This window comes from Anomaloglossus baeobatrachus, chromosome 2, assembly GCF_048569485.1.
Source record: "Anomaloglossus baeobatrachus isolate aAnoBae1 chromosome 2, aAnoBae1.hap1, whole genome shotgun sequence".
Lineage (NCBI taxonomy): Eukaryota > Metazoa > Chordata > Amphibia > Anura > Aromobatidae > Anomaloglossus > Anomaloglossus baeobatrachus.
This window is the reverse complement of record NC_134354.1, coordinates 84,007,738-84,031,563: the sequence shown is the minus strand read 5'-3', so window position 1 is coordinate 84,031,563 and position 23,826 is coordinate 84,007,738. Positions and strand designations below refer to the sequence as shown.

The window sequence follows — 23,826 nt, the reverse complement described above, 5'->3', positions numbered from 1 at the left end:
TTATTCTTGAATATTACATCTTTTCTTTGCTTTACTGCCTGTTGCTTAAGAGATGACCCCTCTTGGTAGACTGCAGAATGTGCACAGTGTTTACAAGCTGTTTTCTATTGAGCTTGTAAGCACTGTTCTGAAGCTCAACAGGATCACTGAAGTGCACTGTTATTGCCTCATCTAGGACAGCTTCAGTGTGCCACTTTCAAGCTAGACAGCAGAAGTGGTCAGTAGGCAGCCAACTGAAAAATGTTAAAGGGAACCTGTCAGGTCCCCTATGCCCTCCAGCCCAGGAGCATTCACATCTGTATGACTAAATTGCATGCCTAACTAGTCCTGTATAATGTTTTTCATTTAATTAAATGTTTTAAAAAAGGATTTATAAGCTCCGCTTTTCCTATGTTAATTAATCCTTTGACAAGTTGATGGGGACGCTAGTTCCTCAGACTAGTTGTCTCTCATTTGATGTCATCGCGCCCCTGTGGGTGTAATAACTTATTTCCGCAAGGAGATCACCAGTCTGTTTCAAACATTACTTTATTCAACGGTTTGTTTTCATAAACTTCATACACCAAATAGCGGGCACATATTTTCTGTCCCGTTTCAATTGTACAAGGCAAATCAAGACACATTCTCAGTGCCCACTGGATGGTTCCAGATCTTACTGGTCCTGAGAGTACCAGCACAACCCAGCTTATTGCTACAGTCTAACTCATGACAGTCGTATTCCCTTCCAGTGGCTCCACGTCAAGTCAGGGGTCCTGCCACACTGGCCAGAGTAGAGCCTTGTCCTTCCAGACACTTCTCTCTCCACATCTCTTCTTTTCATAAAGAAAGGGGGGGTAAGGGTAGCCACTAGTGCCAGTGTCTTATAGTTTTGGACATTTGAGGAGAATCCACCAGGGAAAGTTGACTTCGTCTTTACGCCAGTTAGTCTTAACCCTCTAACTTGTTGGTTAGGGGCCTGGCCAATAGAGTCCTGTCCTCCTGCTCCTATTGTCTCATGGCCCACTCTTGGAGAATCAGTCTCTAGTCTAGCCTCAATGTTGTTCTTGCTCTGTATCTCTGTCAACACTCAGGGATCACACCAAGTGCATAATAAGGTTTGGGATAAAGTCCATTATGTGGCACAGTCCATAAGTGGGCAAGGGCACAGTCCATAGCTGGTTGGGCAAAATCTAGGATGAAGGGTGTAGGACACGGTCACGGCTCCCTCAATCCAGCAGAGGGATGCGGATTGTGCACAATTAAACAAAAGAAGGGAAATAACTTTGTCCGTTTGTAGCCAGCAACGAGGAGTATGGCATTTGAGGTCACTCAGGGACTCGCCATTTTTTTTCCGGTCGAGGTGTAACAGACCCAACTAAGGCATGCAGGTGAGTCTGATGCACCTTCCTACACAAGTTCAAGGCACAGCTCCCACTGATCCTCCGACTCCTCTGCAAATGAGGAAGATGCTTCCTCTTATTGCATTGGCTCCAAACAAAAGACTTCCATAGTTCCTGGCATCTGAACAGTAGAAGACACTCCTGCCATAATGTGGATGTCCGCATACTATCCATGGTTTACTCTGGTGTTCCTTCCTCAGTGCCTGGGCCATACTTCTAAGCTATAAGGAATAACGTTTGGAACTCCATTCTATGTCTGAACTGGGTGCAAAAACCTAAAAAAAATCACTATATGGAGATAAGGTATGCACACCAGTGACTATGTAAGGGGAATACTGTTAGGACCGGGAGGACGGGTAGACCCAGGAGGTGGATCCACTGGGCTGAACACCTCACCGAGGGCGAGGTGCCCGGTAGCCGGAGCACTATGGGTAGCAGGACAGTCCGTTCAGAGGAGTGGAGTGAAGAAGTCCCTGGGACCACGGAGTCTCTGAAGGCAGTCCGGGTGACGGAGCTCAGGTTCGGAGGCCGAGATGATGGCAGGCAGAATCCGGAACCAACGGAGCGAGGAGGTGGGTCACCACACTGATCCGGAGACGGTAGGGACTGACGAGACGGCGGACAGTCACCGTTCGTGGTTCAGGAATCGTCAGGACCGGTTGGCGAGGCAGGAACGACTCTACAAGAGAGATATGTGAGTACGAGGCAAAACACAGGAAGACCTGACTCCTAGCTTAGGAAACATGAAGAACAGGCCCCGCCCACTTGGAAAGGAACCCCCTATATACCCTGCACCTGAATCTTCAATATCCTGTTGGAGGACGCTGGCCCTTTAAGAGAGGGTCAATGACTGCGCGCGCGCCCTAATGCGCATGCGCGAGGCCCGGGTGCCAGAAGCCAGAGCAGGGAGCGGTGCACAGGAGGCAGGAGCGTTCAGCATCGCAGATGGGCGCCGGGACCGAGGATCGGGTTGCCTGGAGGACGCAGGTGAGTATGCATGGAGGCCGTGGAGCGGGGGACGCCTTGCAAAGGAGCCGGGGAGCGTGGCAGGGGAGCCGGGGATCGTGGCCGGGGAGTGTGGAAGGGGAGTCGGTGAGCATGGCAGGGGGGCCGGTGAGCGTGACAAATACATGTAATAGCAGAAACTGCTGTGTGAATACTGACATGAAAAATTCAATAGCTATATGTGAGAATGAAATGTGAAAAATGGAACCTGCATTACTGCCATGAACATATGAACAAAGAGAAATTTAGCTACTGAATTGATCAATGCAATAGAGCCCCAACACTACGCCAAAGTATTTCTCTACGTTGGGGTCGCTAGCTTGTATGTGTCCTCTCATGCAGTTAAAAAACTTACCGTGTATGGGAAGCTGAGACCCAGGCTTTATATACGTATCATGTGGATTGGCAATAGGTGTGAGTGGGGTGGGTTCTCAAATGAAAAACTACTAACAAATAAGGAATAACGTTTGGAACTCCATTCTATGTCTGAACTGGGTGCAAAAACCTAAAAAAACATCACTATGAGGAGATAAGGTATGCACACCAGTGATTTTTTAGGTTTTTGCACCCAGTTCAGACATAGAATGGAGTTCCAAACGTTATTCCTTATTTGTTAGTAGTTTTTCGTTTGTGAACCCTCCCCACTCACACCTATTGCCAATCCACATGATACGTATATATAGCCTGGGTCTCAGCTTCCCATACACGGTAAGTTTTTTAACTGCATGAGAGGACACACACAAGCTAGGGACCCCAACGTAGAGAAATACTTTGGCGTAGTGTTGGGGCTCTATTGCATTGATCAATTCAGTAGCTAAATTTCTCTTTGTTCATATGTTCATGGCAGTAATGCAGGTTCCATTTTTCACATTTCATTCTCACATATAGCTATTGAATTTTTCATGTCAGTATTCACACAGCAGTTTCTGCTATTACATGTATTCCCCTTGCATAGTCACTGGTGTGCATACCTTATCTCCATATACTTCTAAGCTAGTCATCTCCCATGGCCTTCCCTCAGAGTCTCCCCTGTCCCAAGGTTGTGTTCTCAACCATTAGACTTTTGTGCATCACAACAGCTGCGAACCACCCTTGGGAACCGTCCACCTTCAAAAATGTCACCCGTTTATCCTTCTTGATTGGCCTACCCTGTTGCAAAAGGTGTCCATTCTCCACCATCCTCTGCTGAACAAACACCAAATGACCAGTTCCAAACTTGCAGATGTGATGAACCCTTGCAGCGGGTCATACCATAGGATTATCCCACTTCACGTAATGATCAGCAAACGGAACATCTGACCTATCCAGCACTTGGTGGTTAGCCCATCTCTTCTCAGGTTCAGACAGAGTTAGGCCCCCTAGGTCACTAACCAGTCACTGATTCTTGGCTCTGTAGTTCTCTTCCCGTGGCAATGCTGGGGGGTAAAGTGGCATCTCTTCTCCGGATTCCAGTGTAGGACTAAGGCTACTCCATGCCAGATGCTCAGCATAGGCCCCTGCTTCCTCTGTGTGTCTAACCAGTTCCATATCATCCTCACCTCCTTCAGGCTCTGTAGTCTTTCCGACTGTCTGCCACAAATTGGACGGCCAGTTGTACAGGTCCACCTCTAGCAGGGTTTGTTCACTTCTGGCTGTCCATCCTGCCTTCTCCAGGTCTATGCACTCTCCGCTGTCAATCTCCAATGGGTGGACCTTCTCCTTTTACTTTGTCCTACAGTGGCAGAAACTCATTGACATGGGCTGGCATTTCCAGGCGTAGAACTTTCTCTGATGGGCGTAGCTTCTCAGAGGCTTGACAGATCTTTGTGCCCTTCTGCTTCTCCAACCCCCACTATGGGCAAAGTTCTTTTTTGGAGCTGCCCCACTATCAGCCATCTTATAGCCTAAGCTCAGTGTCCTCTTTGACCACACAATAGTTGCCATTTTAAATGTTCAGTGCGTCTTCCCTGCAACACTCTGATCTTTGAACGGCAAGGTTTTAGCCAGCCAACTATGCCAAGTGTAAAATGTTGTGGGGCAGTAGTCATGGGTAAGTAATTGATGACGAATGAGGCATCATGAAAGGACTGGTCCTAGTTGGGTGTCCAGGCAAGGCAAATCAAGACACATTATCAGTTCCCACTGAGCTGTTTCCAATCTTACTAGGCCTGTGAGTCTCAGCAGAACCCAGCCTAATACTACAGTCCAACTCGTGAAGGTCATTTTCCCTTCCAGTGGCTCCACTTCCAGTCCCCTTATAGAGGAGAGGGTAAGGGGTTCTATCACCTTGGCCAGAGTAGAACCTTGTGCTCCCAGATGCTTCTGCATCCAATTCTCTTCTTCTTGTAGAGGAGGGAGGTAAGGGGTAGCCACTAGTGGAGAGCATGGTCTTATACTTTCAGACAATAGGGGAGAATCCACAAGAGAAAGCTGACTGTATCCGAACACCAGTTAATATCAGATTCTAGCCTTTAGGAAAATCAGGATGTGATTTTCCTGAAGAAGGAGAAAGTGTTTTCCGAAACGCGTAGAGAAATAAATCACATTCTACATTCCTGGATTGTAGTTTCTCATGGCAGCAAGGCATTAACCTTGTCTTTAGTATGGCATCCTCCTCTTTCACTTGAGTTGCAGCAGCTGTGTATTACAAACTATTGCAGTGGTTGTGACTCCTGACAACCCTACAAGGTGGAGCCGCTCCAGTATCCGTCACCACCATATAACCTCTGGATCAGTGGCGTACCATCAATAGAGGCAGGCCACGCGACTGCTATGGGGCCCGTGAGCTAGAGGGGCCCATGGACGGCTGCCCGCGGTATCAGCTCCGGCACTGCCCCTCCTCCCCGATCGCACTTTCATATGTATCGGCATCTGAAAGCGACGGTGACAGAGTGCAGCGCGCCCTCTCATCATTGTCCCGCTGTGCTCTGACAGTTCTTCAACACAGCGGTGACGTCACTAGTAAGCGCCAGCCGCCACTGTGTTAAAGTACTAATCAGAGCACAGACATCTGGTGAACTAGGAGCAGCGGCGGGGGACCGAGGTGAGGTGAGTATGCAGGAACAGAAGGGTATCCACCGGAGGGCCACGGGTCCTCAGTGAAGCCTCCCCCGTGCTTCATACTGTATGGGGCTGGTTATCTGCCCTCTGCTATTGGCTGACTGGGCTAGGGCAGGGGGCCTCATGCGGATTCACATGTCGGCCAGATCTGCACTGCACCTTCAGATGTTCTTCTGGAGCCCCGGCAGTGTCACAGTTAACAGACGCTGCCGTGTCTGCTAACTGTGACGTCACGCTGTGCGCCCTGGACTCCTGCCGGAGAGAATCAATGGAGCCTGCAGACCAAAGACAAGCCAGGGGAAGGTAAGAACTCCTCGTGTGTGTGTGTGTGTGTGTGTGTGTGTGTGTGTGTGTGCGCGCATGTTCTGTAGCCTCAATTCTGTCTTATAGCACTACCATTTCCTTTCTCAGGGTAGCCAGCGCCATCTGCTGGGAGGATTCTATTCTGGCCACCACATCCTCCAAATCTTTTTTGCTGGGGAGGGCCAAGATAAGCTCTCTCAGAGCATGTAGGTCCTCTTGAGGGGGGCCGGGTGCCTACCAACAAGGGAGATTCTGCGTGCCCTAGAGGAGGAGGGGTCCCCGGTGTGCAGAGAATCGCGGGGACTCCCAGTTCAGGCGATCCCCCGGATGCTGAGGCCTCCTCTACATCCCCAGTAACATGCTGTGAGGCCGGGCTTGTAGTTCCCCCCTCCCTCCTCCATGACCTTGTACCTGGGTTCACCACCTCCGGTAACCCCCCGCTGAGCTGTTCGCCCGTTTCTCGCCTTCACTGTGCTTCCGCGCTGCTGCAGAGGCTGTGGACGGGCGTCGGGTCGCGCCTGGAGATTCCCCAGCTGGGGAATGCTGCTGAGACGCCGGCGCCATCTTATCCTGGGCCGCCGGCAGGGGCTCCCGGCCCGGCGCCACCAGGAATCTGGAGAGGCTCCCCTGGGGTCTCTGGCCCATCGCTGGGGGAGCGGGAGCACCGCCCGGTCTTTTCTTTGGAGGCATCCTGGGTGTGAAGGGTCCACAGAAAACCGTTATCTAAAGCCGTGGGCGCGGGAGCTCTGGAGGTAAGCTTCCTCACGCCACCATGTCCAGGACACGCCCATAATTGTTTTACTTGATTGATCAGTGTTGATTCATTATATTCTTTCTTCTTTTGCAAGAAAACTGTACTTGATGGGGTTAAATAGAAGTAATTTTCAGATTGAATTCACTGAAAACCTCCCATGTAGGTTTTTAAAGACCTTTTTTTTGCAGACCTGTTATTCGAGAGAATAAATATGGGGGACGTGTCTATTTTTCAGCCTTTGTAACCATGTAAATTGATTAAGAAGTTGAATTTGAAGAAAATAAAACTTTTGAAAATCTTTGGTAATAATAGTACTTGGCTGGACTTGTTGGCTGAGTTCACACATCATGATCGAATCACATTTCTTTTGCAAAATCACAGCTCTAATTTAGCAAAAAACATGGAAAAAAAGTGTGATTTGACAGCAATGTGCGAACAGTACCCATAGTCAGCTGATGTGGCTTATATTTATAAGTACACCAGATTCTGCTCAGGGTGACCTTTTTAATTGAACTGATTCTAAAGAAATCAACCAATGTGAAAACCAATTAAATTCAGAATCGGGTAATCTCATTACAGCACAGGCATTGCCCATGCACGTTCACGTCTGTGCTAATCCGTAAGGCTGCGCTGTAAACCTGGATGGTGAAAATGACGCAGCTCAGGAAGCATACATATAATCTCCTACATATTTCATGCAATTGTAAGAACACCTGCAATGTTCTCGCAAACGAAACAGATGACTGCAGCCTTCTCTGTAATCAAAAGTCCCTAATGACACCTCTCCTGCTTAAGAGATGTCAGACTGATGAGATCTGTGTATAACATGCCATATAATGGGCTGTAGCTCATTCCTGGGGATAGCAGAGGCTACTAGACATTAGGAAAATGAACTCCCATAATCCCAGACGTGTACAAAAGATTTATATTTTATTCTGTGCTGCAGGTGTTAAAATCGTCCAGAAAAGACAGATATATTTTTATTTCAAAAATAACTTTTTTTTTGTTATAACTAGAGCTTGGTGGACTCGCAAAAAACTGTGACTGGCAGGTCCTTGCTCATTTGTTTAAAAAATCTGGTTCTGTTCCGGAATCCGGTACCTATATAAGTCTATGGGAACCAGAATCTGGGGATTAAAAATGTTGGTAGAAGGGATAGGGGGATAGGAGCTTGCGCAGTATACTCACTGAAGCTCCGTGTCACGGCAGGCCGCTGCTTCCAGGTCGCACTGTCACTTCCGGAGTTGCGTGCGTCTAGATCATGCACTAAAAGTAAATGCTAGAATGTATGGGCTCCTTCCAAGTATGATGTAATTTGTTATGTGATCGGGGGCGTGTTCAAAATGTAGACCGATTTAGAATAAACATTCTTTTTCTAAGTGCATGGAGTTGTTTATAATAGAAGCGGGGGTCTGTGGGTAAAATACCTAGATGGGAGGGAGAGGGATCAGCAAATGTCCTCCTCTGCTCAGCCTGAGCGGCCTGTTTCTTGATTCAGACAGCGCCTATGATTAGCTGCAGGCAGACGCTATCACACAGGCTGGGGGCACGTCTGGATGCAAACAATCACAGAGGCCAGGCTAGCTGGTGGGCGGGGAAAGCAGGGAAATCTGTGCATATGTATGAGCAATGATGAGGGGAGGCCGCAGGAGCAGCGTACAGCCGCGCGGGAGCAGTGTACAGCTGCGACTGAGCCTTGGTAAATATGAAATGCTTGCTTCATTCTTATTTTCTTTATTTTTCCTTTGGTTTTTTTTTTACATTTCTCGATTGCCAGATCTGGATCAAACACCTAAAATCCCGGCCCAGGGCCCGGCACCTGGGCAACTTTGAAACCACGCGGATATGGACTTTTACAGTCCAGATCCACCCATCACTAGTTATAGCACATATGTGTCGCCCTGGGCAAGCCAGGGGACACGGGTCACAACACCACCACACCCCACACTCCAGGTAGGCACATCTGCTAACCAGAAACCCTTGTTGCCTTCCTCCAAGAGTCTGTGATGCACACCAGGGGGTGGGCCAGGCGGTTGGCTCCGCCCACCAAGGAGCTCACAACTCTGGAGGCAGGAAGTTCCAGGCAGTTGAGCCCAGGGAGGGCAAGAGAAAGGAGAGAACTGTCAGGGAGGAGGAAGTGGAAGGAGTGAAGTTAATCCCAGGCAGGGAAAGTGTGAGGAGCAAAAGTAAGAGGAAACAACCAGAAGTGAAAGTGGAGGAAAGAAAAGGAGTAAAGGAGGAAAGCAAGAAGTGGTGACAGAGCAAAGAGAGAGCAAGCCTGAGAGCCCAGCTGTGTGTAGGGCTAGAACAGCAAGGTCAGCGACGGCGGTGACTGTCCGGAGGGGGACCGTTTGGAAGTTCCTGGAAGGACCCCGTTGGCTGTGTGCCCGGTGGTCTGGAGCAGTGTTCCGAAGGACAGTCAGCACCAGGGCAGGGGCCTCTCGGACCCCGGCAAGGCTAGGAGTCGCCCAATTTGCCGAATCCGTCAGTGAAGGGGACGCAGATCCCCCAGCAACAAAGTCCCGATTGACGGCAACAGCCCGACCATTACCGGGGAGACACCGCCACCGCCAAGGCACCAGTTTCCCCAGGGCCAGCGCCTGCGGGCAAAGTGTAGAGCTCCTCCGGCCCAGATTGCAGTCGGGGAGCGGGTAACCGGAGGGAATCCACCGCTACCATCAGTCAAACAGGTGCAAGGAAGAGAGACGTCACCGTCACCTACCGGGAGTGCAGGTGCAACCGTCTGTGGGACCGTCCTACCAGCCGTTGGTTTACCGTACAAACTGTGTCCGTGTCTCAGGCTGAGTGAGTACCACAGTGCCGCAAGGCACAGCGCTGCCCCCGCGTCCCTGCGCCCTCCAGGCCCTACACTTCACATCTCTTCACCGGGCCCCGGGATCACCAACCCCTACCCACGGAGGGGCAACACAACACCTGGCTGCTCCAATCACCATCCCCGGGACCCCCACACTGAGCAGCGGTGGTGCCATCACCGCAACCGTGGGTGGCGTCACGAACTATAATCCCAACAAACACCCCCCCCTTTCACTCACGGGCGAGGAGTGCCGCTCGAGGAAGCCCTCGGGATCCGGCCTACGGCTCGAGCCACCACTGAGCAGCCGGACCCGAGCAGAAGGGGTGAGCGCGGTGTGCTGACACCCTCCTCCCCGCCCGCGACAACTTGGCGTCACGAACAGGATCTTACCGCTCTGCCGTCAGGTAGAGGTGCGCCTTGTTACCGCCGGAGGCATCCGGCAGAAAAATTTCAGAAGCCGCCATCTTTGGCGCGAAAAGTTCCCGCTCGAGAGTCTTCTCGAGCAGTAGAAGCGCGAAGGCCAAAACCCCGCCCCGAGAGAGGAGGGGCCGGAAAGAGCTAAGGGGGACGAAATGGCGGCTGGCCGCATGTGAGCGCGGCTGTGGAAGCAGGGACGCCAGGACCCTGCAGCCATTTACTGGTTCCTGGAAGAGGCCGCTGCTAAAGATGCTGAGTCCGACCAACAACACCGTGGTCCCCGCGCCTGGCATGGCGGCGTGGGTGGAAGTCCGGACCGTCCAGCTAAGCAGCCGTCTGCAGGTCCACAGGCAGCTCCTCCTGGAGGAGCGGGAGGCCGACATGGCGGACGTGGTGGCTGCTGTGCGGAGATGCGAGGTGGAGGAAGATTTGGAGGAACGGGTAAGAGACCCACGTCCCTGTATTCCCGAGGGATCGGCCGCTGCGGCTGAGGGGCCCGGCCTACACCCGTTCACCCTGCTGCCTCCCCCGCTACCCGCGTTAGCTGCTGCTGCCCCGCCACTAGGCCCGCTACCACCACCACCGGTAGCGGTACCCTGCCAATCCGCCCCGGCGGACCGACCTGCAGCAGAAGCCCGTAACCCCCCTGAATCGCTTCTATGGAAGAAGCCGAAGGCTGAGTCCGCCAGCAAAGATGCACCGGAGGCACGGCGGGGATGCAGCTGCCAGGAGGCAGAGCAGGCCATGTCACAGCGGGGCCCCTCATTACTGAAGGTGTCGGTCGCAGCCGACACGGAGGGACTCTGGCTGGGTCCGTCCCTCGCACACGCTAAACCGGGGCAGACAGAAAGTGCTCCCGGCTGGGAGCAGCGGCAACAGCAGCTGCGCAGGGAGATCGATGCCCGAGAGGGGTGTAGAGTGGATGTGCATGCCCGCATGAATATGGAAGAAGATCGCCTGCAGCGAGCTACCATTGGGGTCCAGAGCGGTGCACCATGTGAAGGTGGCACTAGAGCCCCACGAGTGAGAATGGACTGTTGAGCCGCAAAAGGCAGCGGAGTGCCGCTGCACAGTCCCCGTTGGGACCACCAGGAGTTTGTTTGTTTAAAAGTTGAAGAATGATAAGTAAAATGGAAATTACCGAGTTTTTCATCTGATTTGCTTGTGATTTGCAACCGGCAGGAGCCGGCACCGTTGTCCCCGTGGGGACCGTTTGAGTTTTGCATGGGAACTATCCATGGACAAGCCCGTGAACTCTGCAGGGCAACCACAAACGTTAGTGGCTTGTAAATATGTTGGGTACCGTTACCGTTTCCGCAATACCGCCTCCGGAGAGGCAGGTTGGAGGGAGGGCCCTGAGCAGAGCAGGCCAGGGCCCAGCCACCAAAGGGACCGGTGGCTACCCTCTGGAGGGAAGGACAGATCCCGCTCGGGTGACTTGTGCTGGACTGTGGGTCAAGGGGTGCTGCCTGGGTTTTAGGGGCAGCATCAGGGCCAGGTTGCTTGGGTGGGAGAGAGCGGAAACCGTGACCGTACACCGTTGAAACGTTAAAAGTAAAATGTGCCTCCCGTCTTGGGAAGAGTTGATTAAAAATGTTATGCATGTTTGTTTAACCCTGTTATCCCCTTTTTACAGAAAAATAAAACCGGTGTAGGACGGCAGCCCGCGGACGGTCTGCATTTTGCTAAGGGGGAATGTGTCGCCCTGGGCAAGCCAGGGGACACGGGTCACAACACCACCACACCCCACACTCCAGGTAGGCACATCTGCTAACCAGAAACCCTTGTTGCCTTCCTCCAAGAGTCTGTGATGCACACCAGGGGGTGGGCCAGGCGGTTGGCTCCGCCCACCAAGGAGCTCACAACTCTGGAGGCAGGAAGTTCCAGGCAGTTGAGCCCAGGGAGGGCAAGAGAAAGGAGGGAACTGTCAGGGAGGAGGAAGTGGAAGGAGTGAAGTTAAGCCCAGGCAGGGCAAGTGTGAGGAGCAAAAGTAAGAGGAAACAACCAGAAGTGAAAGTGGAGGAAAGAAAAGGAGTAAAGGAGGAAAGCAAGAAGTGGTGACAGAGCAAAGAGAGAGCAAGCCTGAGAGCCCAGCTGTGTGTAGGGCTAGAACAGCAAGGTCAGCGACGGCGGTGACTGTCCGGAGGGGGACCGTTTGGAAGTTCCTGGAAGGACCCCGTTGGCTGTGTGCCCGGTGGTCTGGAGCAGTGTTCCGAAGGACAGTCAGCACCAGGGCAGGGGCCTCTCGGACCCCGGCAAGGCTAGGAGTCGCCCAATTTGCCGAATCCGTCAGTGAAGGGGACGCAGATCCCCCAGCAACAAAGTCCCGATTGACGGCAACAGCCCGACCATTACCGGGGAGACACCGCCACCGCCAAGGCACCAGTTTCCCCAGGGCCAGCGCCTGCGGGCAAAGTGTAGAGCTCCTCCGGCCCAGATTGCAGTCGGGGAGCGGGTAACCGGAGGGAATCCACCGCTACCATCAGTCAAACAGGTGCAAGGAAGAGAGACGTCACCGTCACCTACCGGGAGTGCAGGTGCAACCGTCTGTGGGACCGTCCTACCAGCCGTTGGTTTACCGTACAAACTGTGTCCGTGTCTCAGGCTGAGTGAGTACCACAGTGCCGCAAGGCACAGCGCTGCCCCCGCGTCCCTGCGCCCTCCAGGCCCTACACTTCACATCTCTTCACCGGGCCCCGGGATCACCAACCCCTACCCGCGGAGGGGCAACACAACACCTGGCTGCTCCAATCACCATCCCCGGGACCCCCACACTGAGCAGCGGTGGTGCCATCACCGCAACCGTGGGTGGCGTCACGAACTATAATCCCAACAAACACCCCCCCCTTTCACTCACGGGCGAGGAGTGCCGCTCGAGGAAGCCCTCGGGATCCGGCCTACGGCTCGAGCCACCACTGAGCAGCCGGACCCGAGCAGAAGGGGTGAGCGCGGTGTGCTGACACCCTCCTCCCCGCCCGCGACACATAATTATCAGAAAAAAGGATCGTCACTCGCAGGACTTCTGTGTTCTAATTTCTTGTTTTATTTCAAGCCATGAAGAATATAATACAGTGTACAGGGACGCGTTTCGGTCATAAACAAATGACCTTTCTCAAACCATTTCAAGACATGGTTTGAGAAAGGTCGTTTGCTTAAGACCAAAACGCGTCACTGTACACTGTATTATATTCTTCATGGCTTGAAATAAAACAAGAAATTAGAACACAGAGAAGCCCTGCAAGTGCTGATTATTTTTTCTGGTAATTTTGTGCAGTCCATCCTATGATTTGAGCACCTCAACACAGGGAGTGCCTACCTGCTCTGGAAGTGGTAGTTATAACATAGTGATGGGCGAATAGTAACTATTCGTGTTCGGATAATGCCTACTGAATACCGAGTACTATTCCAGTTTTTGTAACGACAACAAAAATGCTTGGGTTCTCCATTGACTTGCATTAGGTTTGTTATTCGTGACGAATACTGGAATAGTACATTGGATTCGTTATGAAGAATGCGAACCCGAATAGTCACTATTCGCCCATCACGAACATATTTTTGAGCAATTCAAGGATATCCACTCCAAAGTGTCTGGAGATTTCTCTAGAAACTGATGTATAGTAAGTGTGATGGGGTCTAAAGAATGGTAAAGAGTGGCCAACTAGGGTTCAAAAGGATCCACCAGCAGTCCTAGATTCTGACAACAGAATGGGCCTCAAAAGTCAAGCAAAAAACAAAACCGGTAACAGCTGATTATGAAGCCTATCATTTACCACAAGAGTCCATTTCTTATGAGTTGATCACAAATAACCTACTAGTTCTTACTCGTGATTATACTTGCCAACCCACTCAGAAATTTCCATAAGTACGCAAGAATTCAAGCACTTCTGAAACTTTGAGGAAAATTGCTGTCTGCCACCGAAGGTATAGTATCTTGCGTCTAAACTAGAATGATATGACTCAGGGGTAGGATTAGGGGAATGTAGGGAGCTGGAATGGCCATAGAGGGATCATGACTTCCCAAAAGAACTCAGTTTGACATAGCCTATTAGAGATGAGTAGATTAATCTGAGGAGAGTCAAATTAAACTTGAATCTCCTAAAATTTGCAGGTTTCTGAATATTCAAACAGTTTTCAATTCAATTTGTGCAAATTGGCAAAAAAAAAAAAAAACATTTCCAGTGGCCATTTTACATGCTGTAGTCACAGAGCCAAACCTGAAGATTTCATTATTTTCACTGCCCAGACAAAAAGATGTCACCCTATAGCCTTACAAAAGGATATACAGTGCCTACAAGTAGTATTCAACCCCCTGCAGATTTAGCAGGTTTACACATTCGGAATTAACTTGGCATTGTGACATTTGGACTGTAGATCAGCCTGGAAGTGTGAAATGCACTGCAGCAAAAAAGAATGTTATTTCTTTTTTTTATTTTTTTTTTAAATTGTGAAAAGTTTATTCAGAGGGTCATTTATTATTCAACCCCTCAAACCACAAGAATTCTGTTTGGTTCCCCTAAAGTATTAAGAAGTATTTCAGGCACAAAGAACAATGAGCTTCACATGTTTGGATTAATTATCTCTTTTTCCAGCCTTTTCTGACTAATTAAGACCCTCCCCAAACTTGTGAACAGCACTCATACTTGGTCAACATGGGAAAGACAAAGGAGCATTCCAAGGCCATCAGAGACAGGATCGTGGAGGGTCACAAGGCTGGCAAGGGGTACAAAACCCTTTCCAAGGAGTTGGGCCTACCTGTCTCCACTGTTGGGAGCATCATCCGGAAGTGGAAGGCTTATGGAACTACTGTTAGCCTTCCACGGCCTGGACAGCCTTTGAAAGTTTCCACCCGTGCCGAGGCCAGGCTTGTCCGAAGAGTCAAGGCTAACCCAAGGACAACAAGGAAGGAGCTCCGGGAAGATCTCATGGCAGTGGGGACATTGGTTTCAGTCAATACCATAAGTAACGTACTCCACCGCAATGGTCTCCGTTCCAGACGAGCCCGTAAGGTACCTTTTACTTTCAAAGCGTCATGTCAAGGCTCGTCTACACTTTGCTCATGATCACTTGGAGGACTCTGAGACAGACTGGTTCAAGGTTCTCTGGTCTGATGAGACCAAGATCGAGATCTTTGGTGCCAACCACACACGTGACGTTTGGAGACTGGATGGCACTGCATACGACCCCAAGAATACCATCCCTACAGTCAAGCATGGTGGTGGCAGCATCATGCTGTGGGGCTGTTTCTCAGCCAAGGGGCCTGGCCATCTGGTCCGCATCTATAGGAAGATGGATAGCACGGCCTACCTGGAGATTTTGGCCAAGAACCTCCGCTCCTCCATCAAGGATCTTAAGATGGGTCGTCATTTCATCTTCCAACAAGACAACGACCCAAAGCACACAGCCAAGAAAACCAAGGCCTGGTTCAAGAGGGAAAAAATCAAGGTGTTGCAGTGGCCTAGTCAGTCTCCTGACCTTAACCCAATTGAAAACTTGTGGAAGGAGCTCAAGATTAATGTCCACATGAGACACCCAAAGAACCTAGATAACTTGGAGAAGATCTGCATGGAGGAGTGGGCCAAGATAACTCCAGAGACCTGTGCCGGCCTGATCAGGTCTTATAAAAGACGATTATTAGCTGTAATTGCAAACAAGGGTTATTCCACAAAATATTAAACCTAGGGGTTGAATAATAATTGACCCACCCTTTTATGTTGAAAATGTATTAAAATTTAACTGAGCAACATAACTTGTTGGTTTGTAAGATTTATGCATCTGTTAATAAATCCTGCTCTTGTTTGAAGTTTGCAGGCTCTAACTTATTTGCATCTTATCAAACCTGCTAAATCTGCAGGGGGTTGAATACTACTTGTAGGCACTGTAGTTAACAAATACTGGGAGCTTTATTGGTATACTCGTTAAACCTATAGATCATTTTAAATTGTGAACAGCATGCTGGACAGCTATTGTACAGATGCAGGTCTAAAGGCCCCCACACACATTATATGGTTTTTCGACGATCGCGGATGAATATTCGGTTAACTTTCTCACTTCTCTAAGAGAAAGCCACCGGATGACATATCTCCTGAAGAACAATACATTTAGCTCTCGAAAACCATCTAATATCTGTCTGACACAATGAATATTCCAAAGCAATTAGCGTAACTTGGATGAATCACTACGAAGTAAGTAATTATTCTCACTATGACTGTAGTGGAATGTGACGCTCCATTTAGGGCTCGCTCACACAAACGTATCCGAGGACTATGCTATGTTTTGCCAGATAGCACTCAAATAAGTGTTCTACCATGGGGCAGTGCAGATCTTCAAATTTTTTCTCTTGCCGATTTGGCAGGAAAAAACAATCACGACATGCGGTGAGTGGCTCCGATCGGATCACAAGCACCCATTTAAGTCTGTGGGTGCGTGTTGGACATCGGATGTCATCCGAGTGCAGTTCGATAGAAGCAATGGAGAACATGGAGAAGTTAAGTTCTCCGACTTCTTCTCACCTGTAATCCGATTCTCCCAAAGTGGGATATTCGGATCACAGTGAATGACACTCGGATCACGCTTCCAGCAGAGTTTGAGTCGAGTGTTATTTGCATAATCCATCCAATTCTCTTGCCTTAAGGCTGCTTTACACCAGACAATCTATCGTGCGATAGATCGTCTGGGTCACGGTTTTTGTGACGCACATCCGGCATCGCTGGCGATGCCGGCCTGTGTGACACCTCCTAGCGACGCAGTATCACTCACAAATCGTGAGTCGGGTACTGCTCTCTAGGTTCCATAATATCGTTTAATTTAGTTGACCATCGTTTCCGTGGTAGCACACGCCGCTCCGTGTGACACCACGGGAACGATGAGCAGCTCACCTGCCTCCCGCGGCCGCCGCCGGCTCTATGTGGAAGGAAGGAGGTGGGCGGGATGTTTACGTCCCGCTCATCTCCGCCCCTCTGCTTCTATTGGCCGGCGGCCGTGTGACGTTGCTGTGACGCCGAACGTCCCTCCCACTCCAGGAAGTGGACGTTCGCCGCCCGCAGCGAGGTCGCACAAGAGGTAAGTATGTGTGACGGGGGTTACTAACTTTGTGCGACACGGGCAGCGATTTGCCCGTGACGCAAAAAGGACGGGGGCGGGTACGATCGATTGTGAAATCACACAATCGGTCGTACCGTGTAAAGCAGCCTTTAGAGACTCATCAGATTCTATGAGCCAGTGTGACCCCGACCGTCAGGTTAGCTACATGGCAATGATTTATTTTCGGAAGAGAATTCTATAAGAAATATCAATTTCCAATTGTTGCTTTTTTCGCTTTTCCCATTTTTTGTTACTTTTCATGCAGGTTTACAGATGTCTCAAATGTCATCAGCGAGGTAATAAAAATTGATGGCTGCATTGTTAAACTTTACGAATGTGCTGTGGGTGTAACAAAACAGTTCAACGGCAATGACTGACAAATCATTCTTCTGTGGAGCAGACGGCAAAAATAACACAAGATTAATGGCTCCATAGCAGAACCTTTGCAGAGGAACAGCACCTGCGGACATAATAGCAGGTAGCATTTACAGGAAAGTAATAATATTTCAACATATAATTACTTGCACATCTAAAGTAAACTCAGAGGAGTGATCCAGGCGGAACCAAACAAAATCTATAGAAACTTCTATTTAATGCTGTAAATCATTCATTATCAGCTTCTTTTACCTATAAATTACCTTGAAGTGCAAAATAATTTGTTACAAACTTTAGTAAACCGGATATTTACTGCCATTAACCCTTAAGGACGCAGACAATTTTCATTATTGCATATTCATACATTCATTCATATATTTTTTTTTTTTTTTTTACTTTTCATTGTATGATGAGGGCTTTTTTTTGGGGGGGGGAATGACATCACTTATTTTACTATGTTATATATGGACAAACGGGAAAAAAATTCCAAGTGTGGTGAATGATCACAGCGGGACGAAACTGGTTCTAAAAAGTTATAAAACTTTGTTAAAAAAAATTTTCTTGTGTCTCCCATAATATTTTCTATTTTTCTTTCAATGGAGCTGTGTGTAGGCTTGTTTTTGAATGCTGAGCTATAATTTTTATTGTCATTTTTTGAGGTTTTGATTACTTTTTAATCTATTTTTTTCAGATGTGGGGTGACTTAAGCCTTTCACAACCAATGACGTACTAGTATGTTAATGGTCGTGCCCCCCCCCCCTCCCGGTTACCACGGGCTCCAGTGGCGAGTCTGCGGTAATCCTCGCACATGTCTGCTGATCTGATCGGAGATCCACACGCACCTGTTAACCTTTTAGATCGCACTGTCAAACACTGACAGTGCAATTTAAAGTGCCGTGGCGGGGATCATGCTGTTCCTCGCCGACACCGGGGGTCTTATGACACGATCACAAGGCACCAATGTTTTACCATGACAGCGCGAGGTCAGATGATGAAAAGTACGCTGTGAAAAATGTGAGAATGCCAGAAAATGTGCGTTTTGAAAGCAGCATATTTGCAGGTTTTGGCTGCACAGAAAAAATGCAAGAAAAATGTTGCATGTGAATAAAGTCTAATGCAGGGGTCTCAAAGTCAGCTGGATATATGGGCTGCACATAGAAAAAAAATTATTTTGGGGGTGGGCCCTCATGCTTTGGAGGACAAAGTGACATATGTAATTGTGCCGCCCCCCGTGGAAGCAGCCAAGCTGCTCGGATCCAGGTTCGCTGTGGCTCGAGGGTCTCCGGACCCAGGGGTCATGCGGCCACTCGAATGAAAGGGGGTATTTACAGGGAAGTTGATGTATAGTTCGTGATGCCACCCGTTGTGCACGGTAATTTGAGGAGTACAGCTGCTGCCGTTGGGAGTACCCAGGGTGATGAAGTGGGGCAGCAAGGTGTTGTAACCCTCCACAGGTAGGGGGATGCCCCGGGACTCGGTGAGAGGTGCCGTGGGGTGCAGGGGTCACTCTCGTACTCACTCAGTTCATAAGCAGACACCGACAATCGGGTAAACCAAGTCTCTGGGTAACGCTGCTGCTGAGGGGAGCTCGTCCTGGTCCCATCCCCAATGGTGCTACCTGGTGATCCGTGACTTGCCTCCTGGCACTTAGTTTGACTTCAACTTGATGGCCCGGTCGCATGGAACTAGCTGGGCCCCGCTCCCTACTATGGCTAAGTATGGGATCTTGCTCTCAGGGCTCACTCTTGGGATTTTCGGGACCGTTTTGGTTTGGAAAGTCCTATCTCCCTCGTTGTGCTAATGCCCCGATTCTGGAGCGGATGGGAACAGATCATAAAGGCTCCATTTTCCTCAGATGAATTGTCGGGTTGCCTGAAGCTACTCCCTGACCTAGGGTCCGTGTACCCCGTCGTGCCTTCGGACCCGGACCAGTGATAGTGCTAGGCTGCCGGCCGTCCTCCTCAACAGGTCCGAGCACCTCACCACAATCCCCTGCGACCGGGGGTCCGACTCCTCTAGGCCCAGACACCGTCTGCAACGTAGAGAGTTCCTTCAGGAGTCACCACTCCTGACTTCCTCTGACCTCTGCACAGCTCGATGGCTACTTCCCAACTCCCTACTCACTACACTCCTCACCTTCCCTCCCTGACCCCCAGGTGGGCGACTCTATTCCACTGAAGCCGTCCACTGGTGTGTCTGGTGGGTGTTGTGCAGGGTGTATCTAGGATTTGATTTGCTGTTGGAGGCAACACCATTAAGTAGGGACCCATAACCAAGAGGGAGGCGGAATTCTGCACGGGAGTGCAGCTTGTGCAGTACCCCGTGACGACTTGATAGTCCAGTGGCGTCACATAATTATACCATATATTTTTTTTCTATATACCTGTGAATCACGTTTTTTTTACTCGTTTTTTATTTTTTTGGATGAGGCGATAACAAACCCGCACTTTTTGGTTATTTTTGCTGATATATAATAAAACATTTTTAATGGAGAAAAAAAAGTTATGGTTTATTTTGAATTTTCTTTACATTTTTTTTACATTTTATCTCCTTCTTGTAAGTAATATCATTTTACAATTAGCACCTTTAGTAATTTTGTCCAACACCTTGTAGTAATGTGCCCATCCTTGTCCCCATCCTGTAGTAATGTTTCCATCATGTAGTAATATCCCCATCCATGACCTCATCTAGTAGCAATGTAGTAATGTGCCCATCCTTGTTTCCATCCTATAGTAATGTGCACACAAAAAATATTCTTCTCACCTGACCTCCGTTACCCTCAGTTTCCTCTTTTTTGCTTCCTGTGGCCAAATGCAGGTCCACAGGAAGCAATCAGGAAGACGCCATCAGTGCTTTATTTCAGGTGAATGAATTGCTGACTCCACACACACAAGCTTTCAGCACATCTATACCTATGGCAGCCACCGGTCAATCAGAGACAAGCAGCTGACATCATATGCCAACGCCAGCTGCTTGCCTCTAATTGGCTGGCGGCTGCCATTGGTATAGTTGCAGAGAGCTTCTATAAATAAATTTAAGCAAGGTTGGCGGTGGCCCCTGCAGCGGCAGTGATCATCATGGAATTTACATGCCTGTGGGCCGCAAGAAGCAGCCTAAGGGGACACGTGTTTGAGATCTCTGGTCTAAAAGATCTAGAAAATCTGTAACATCTTAAACTCATCAAAATCTATAACATCTTAAACTCTTTGCTAATTTTTTATCACAGACCACATCAAGGCTGGGCTGATCTTTGTGGTTAAAAATCAGCTGAAAGGAGTTAAAATAGACATAACAGAAAGAGATGACCAACAGATTCTCAGTTAAATGAGTGATCTGATAGCAAGACTGAATTTAATCCTAAATATCTATCTAATGTAATCATCAAATCACATTTCTAAAATACTTTGATAATAAACTTCCTACTGTAGCTTCTGTACTTTATCTTACTTTTTTAATTGTGTTCTGATGACAGTTCATTTGAGATTCCCTTGTGCATGCTGGTATTCTCAAATGGGACGTTATCAGGGAACCAAGGCTGCGGTTACTGCAGGAGCTGCTTTTTCCCACACTGAAATGAAGTGTCATCAGTGACATCTGTTTCATGGGCTGGGCTAATCCCTCCTATACTGGGCTGGGCTAGACCCTCCTATACTGGGCTGGGCTAGACCCTTCTATACTGGGTTGGGCTAGACCCTCCTATACTGGGCTGGGCTAAACCCTCCTATACTGGGCATGGCTAGACCCTTCTATACTGGGTTGGGTTAGACTCTCCTATACTGGGCTGGGCTAGACCCTCCTATACTGGGCTGGGCTAGACCCTCCTATACTGGGCTGGGCTAAACCCTCCTATACTGGGCTTGGCTAGACCCTTCTATACTGGGCTAAACCCTCCTATACTGGGCTTGGCTAGACCATCCTATACTGGGCTAGGCTAAACCCTCCTATACTGGGTTGGGCTAGTCCCTCCTGGACAAGACTTGGCTAGTCCCTCCTATACAAAGAATGCATCAGTTGTCAATTCTGACATTTGCTCAGTATGCACTCCTTATATTTATTTGAATGCACAGTGACAGTCCGCTCACTCACTAGCTGTAATGAAAAGTTACAACATGGCAAGACAGTGCACGGTCAGTATGCACTAAAAAAGAGCTGGGAGAGCAAAACCATCCCCTTAAATGGAAGTCAATGATGATGTTTAATTTCAGGGTGGGGAAAGCAGCTGAGGCAGTGACCGTAGCCATGGCCTCCTGATGGGGATACACTGGGGATTCTCAAAACGACATCAGAATGGAAATTAAAGAAAAAGAAAAGAAAAAAATAAGCCAGGATGAGCGAGAAGAGAGGGAAAGGAAGGGAATTTCTGATTAAAGTATAATAGGAAAGTGATTAGATTATTACATTAAATAAATAGACATTTAAGATTAAATTCAACTACGGTTTAGCATCACTCCTTTAACTCCTTCAGTGTCCAGCAATGAGCAGGGACACAAAGCTTGTAAAAGCCAAGCGGAGCAAAGGGTTTTTAATGAATCGAAAATGCAAAAATGATTTTTATTCCAAAATTCATGAATTTAAGTAAAAAGAAAAATAATGACCTGATGATGTCCATATTCTTTATAGGGGTTGTTCACTCCTTGGGACAACCCCTACTCATTCCCCATTGTTCACCCTATAAAAATAACAAAAGCCTATATTCACCTCCGATACGGCTGCGGTTCCAGTGATGTCTTAACCACGTTCCCGCAGCCCATGTGACATTGTTATGACATGCGAGCCTAGCGACCAATCAAAGCTGCATCTGTCTTCCTGCCTTTGGACATTTAAGCAGGATGTGAGCGCAGCGCTTACTTCCTGCTCAGACATCTAAAGGCGGGGTGAAGGAAGCCGGCGCTGATTGGTCACGGGATTCATGTGTCATAACAATGTCACATGGGCAACGGGAATGTGACTTCAGACATCGCTTGATGCACAGTCACAGCGGAGGTGAGTCTAGGCTTATTTATTTTTACAGAGGAGAACAAAGGGGAATGAGTAGGGGTTGTCCAAGTAGTGGATATCCCCTTTAAGGTTCAAAACCTGTGATGGTAAATTAATTGCAGATCTGACTTGATTGGATAAAATTGCCTTTAAATTGACATCCATAGCTAATTACCAGGGTATAACAATGCACACTATTATCACATTACTATAGTGGAGGGCTCATTAAAAAATGATATAGCATTAGCTATAAAGACTTATAAATTACAGAATGAAATAAAACTAAATAATATACAAAGTAGTTCCAATGTAAGACAAACCCATCTAATTTCTAATACCTTAATTTAAAATATATATTTTTTGCAAATTCTTAGTCTACTTGGAAGAAAAATCAAATATATTCTTAAGTTCAGGTCTTTTTTTATCACACTTTAATGGATCATGGTACTAAAGTAATGCAGCCTGAGGGGAAAAGCAGCTATTCTTCAGGCAAAAAAATCTATGAATAACATTAGGCAAAAATTAATTTATAATAAATGATTTAAAATCTTAGCCCAGAATTGTTTCTTATTCAAATGTCACCAGAAAATGACACCTCACCCGCAGGAATGAGTCCAGGGATCCATTCTCCATGTATTCAACCACAATCATTACCGGCCTGCCTGCGAACACAGAAAAGAAATTCATTAGGGAGATTAAAGGTGTATTGCGGGTTGGTTATACATTTCCAGCTGTTATGGAAAGATTATCTGTATTACTTTAATAAAGTTCATATGACTTATACCGCAGGTTCCCCTCCCAAAAAATAAGTTGGAGCAAATTATTTGTGTAGATACTGGAGAATACCGGCAGTGCTGTGTGTTACTCATTGGGTAGACCGCTGCTTCTTTTATTACCTGGAGCTCGGTACTTGCAGACGCAGGACTGTACATAATGACTTATGTCAATGGTATTCATCAGCGCGACAATATGCATCTTTGTTAAGCATTTTCAATCACAAAATAGAATGCATCAGAAAAATCATTAAGGCAAAAGCAGGTCCAGCGATACATATGCTCATGTTTTTAAACATCATTTCACAACAAGTATAAACTGTTCTATTAAAATGCAATCTTGATGATTGATTGTCCGCTTATACAAAAAAAGCTGTTATGTTTTCATTACTTTCTCTATTTTTATTCAACTGATGTCACATGTTTTAGAATTCGACAAACAATACAGAAAATAAAAAGGTGCGGTGTCTAGAATTATTAAGTACACTAGGTGGCTGTAAGTAGAGTTCTATATGATTGAAGAAGTTCAGGCTTCACCTTTAAGTAAAGTCTATGTTGTGTTGCTCTTCAGTTATTTCTCCCGGAATACATTATTATTAATATTTCACAATAAAGCATGTTCAGGCTTCCCCTCTAAGTGAACCTGTCCCCTGTCAACTCTCTGGACATAACAAGAAGTGAATGGCACTTCCTCTGTGCTGATGGTAATAGATGTAGGGGTGCGCTTCAGGTTCCTTTTGTCAATAGAAGAATACAAGGCACTCCCAAGATTGGCTGCAACGTGTGATTTATTTAATGTGCATAACAACAACAGAACGTTTTCGGTCCGTAGACCTTCCTCAGTAAGCACATTCGTGAAGAGGAATTCAGCGTGGGTGATTAGCATCATCATGGCAGCCACCATGCGGC

At 48.2% G+C, this 23,826-nt stretch overlaps 1 protein-coding gene across 2 annotated transcripts in view; it reads right to left on the bottom strand.

Moving 5' to 3' along the window:
* The window catches only part of EPHA6 (EPH receptor A6), a 1,356,729-nt gene that overhangs the window by 163,190 nt on the left and 1,169,713 nt on the right, over positions 1-23,826 (bottom strand). For both annotated transcript variants that reach the window (XM_075335125.1, XM_075335126.1), the window contains one exon: positions 22,745-22,806. In XM_075335125.1, coding sequence (XP_075191240.1) covers positions 22,745-22,806 — 62 coding nt within the window. The remainder of the gene's footprint in view (positions 1-22,744; positions 22,807-23,826) is intronic.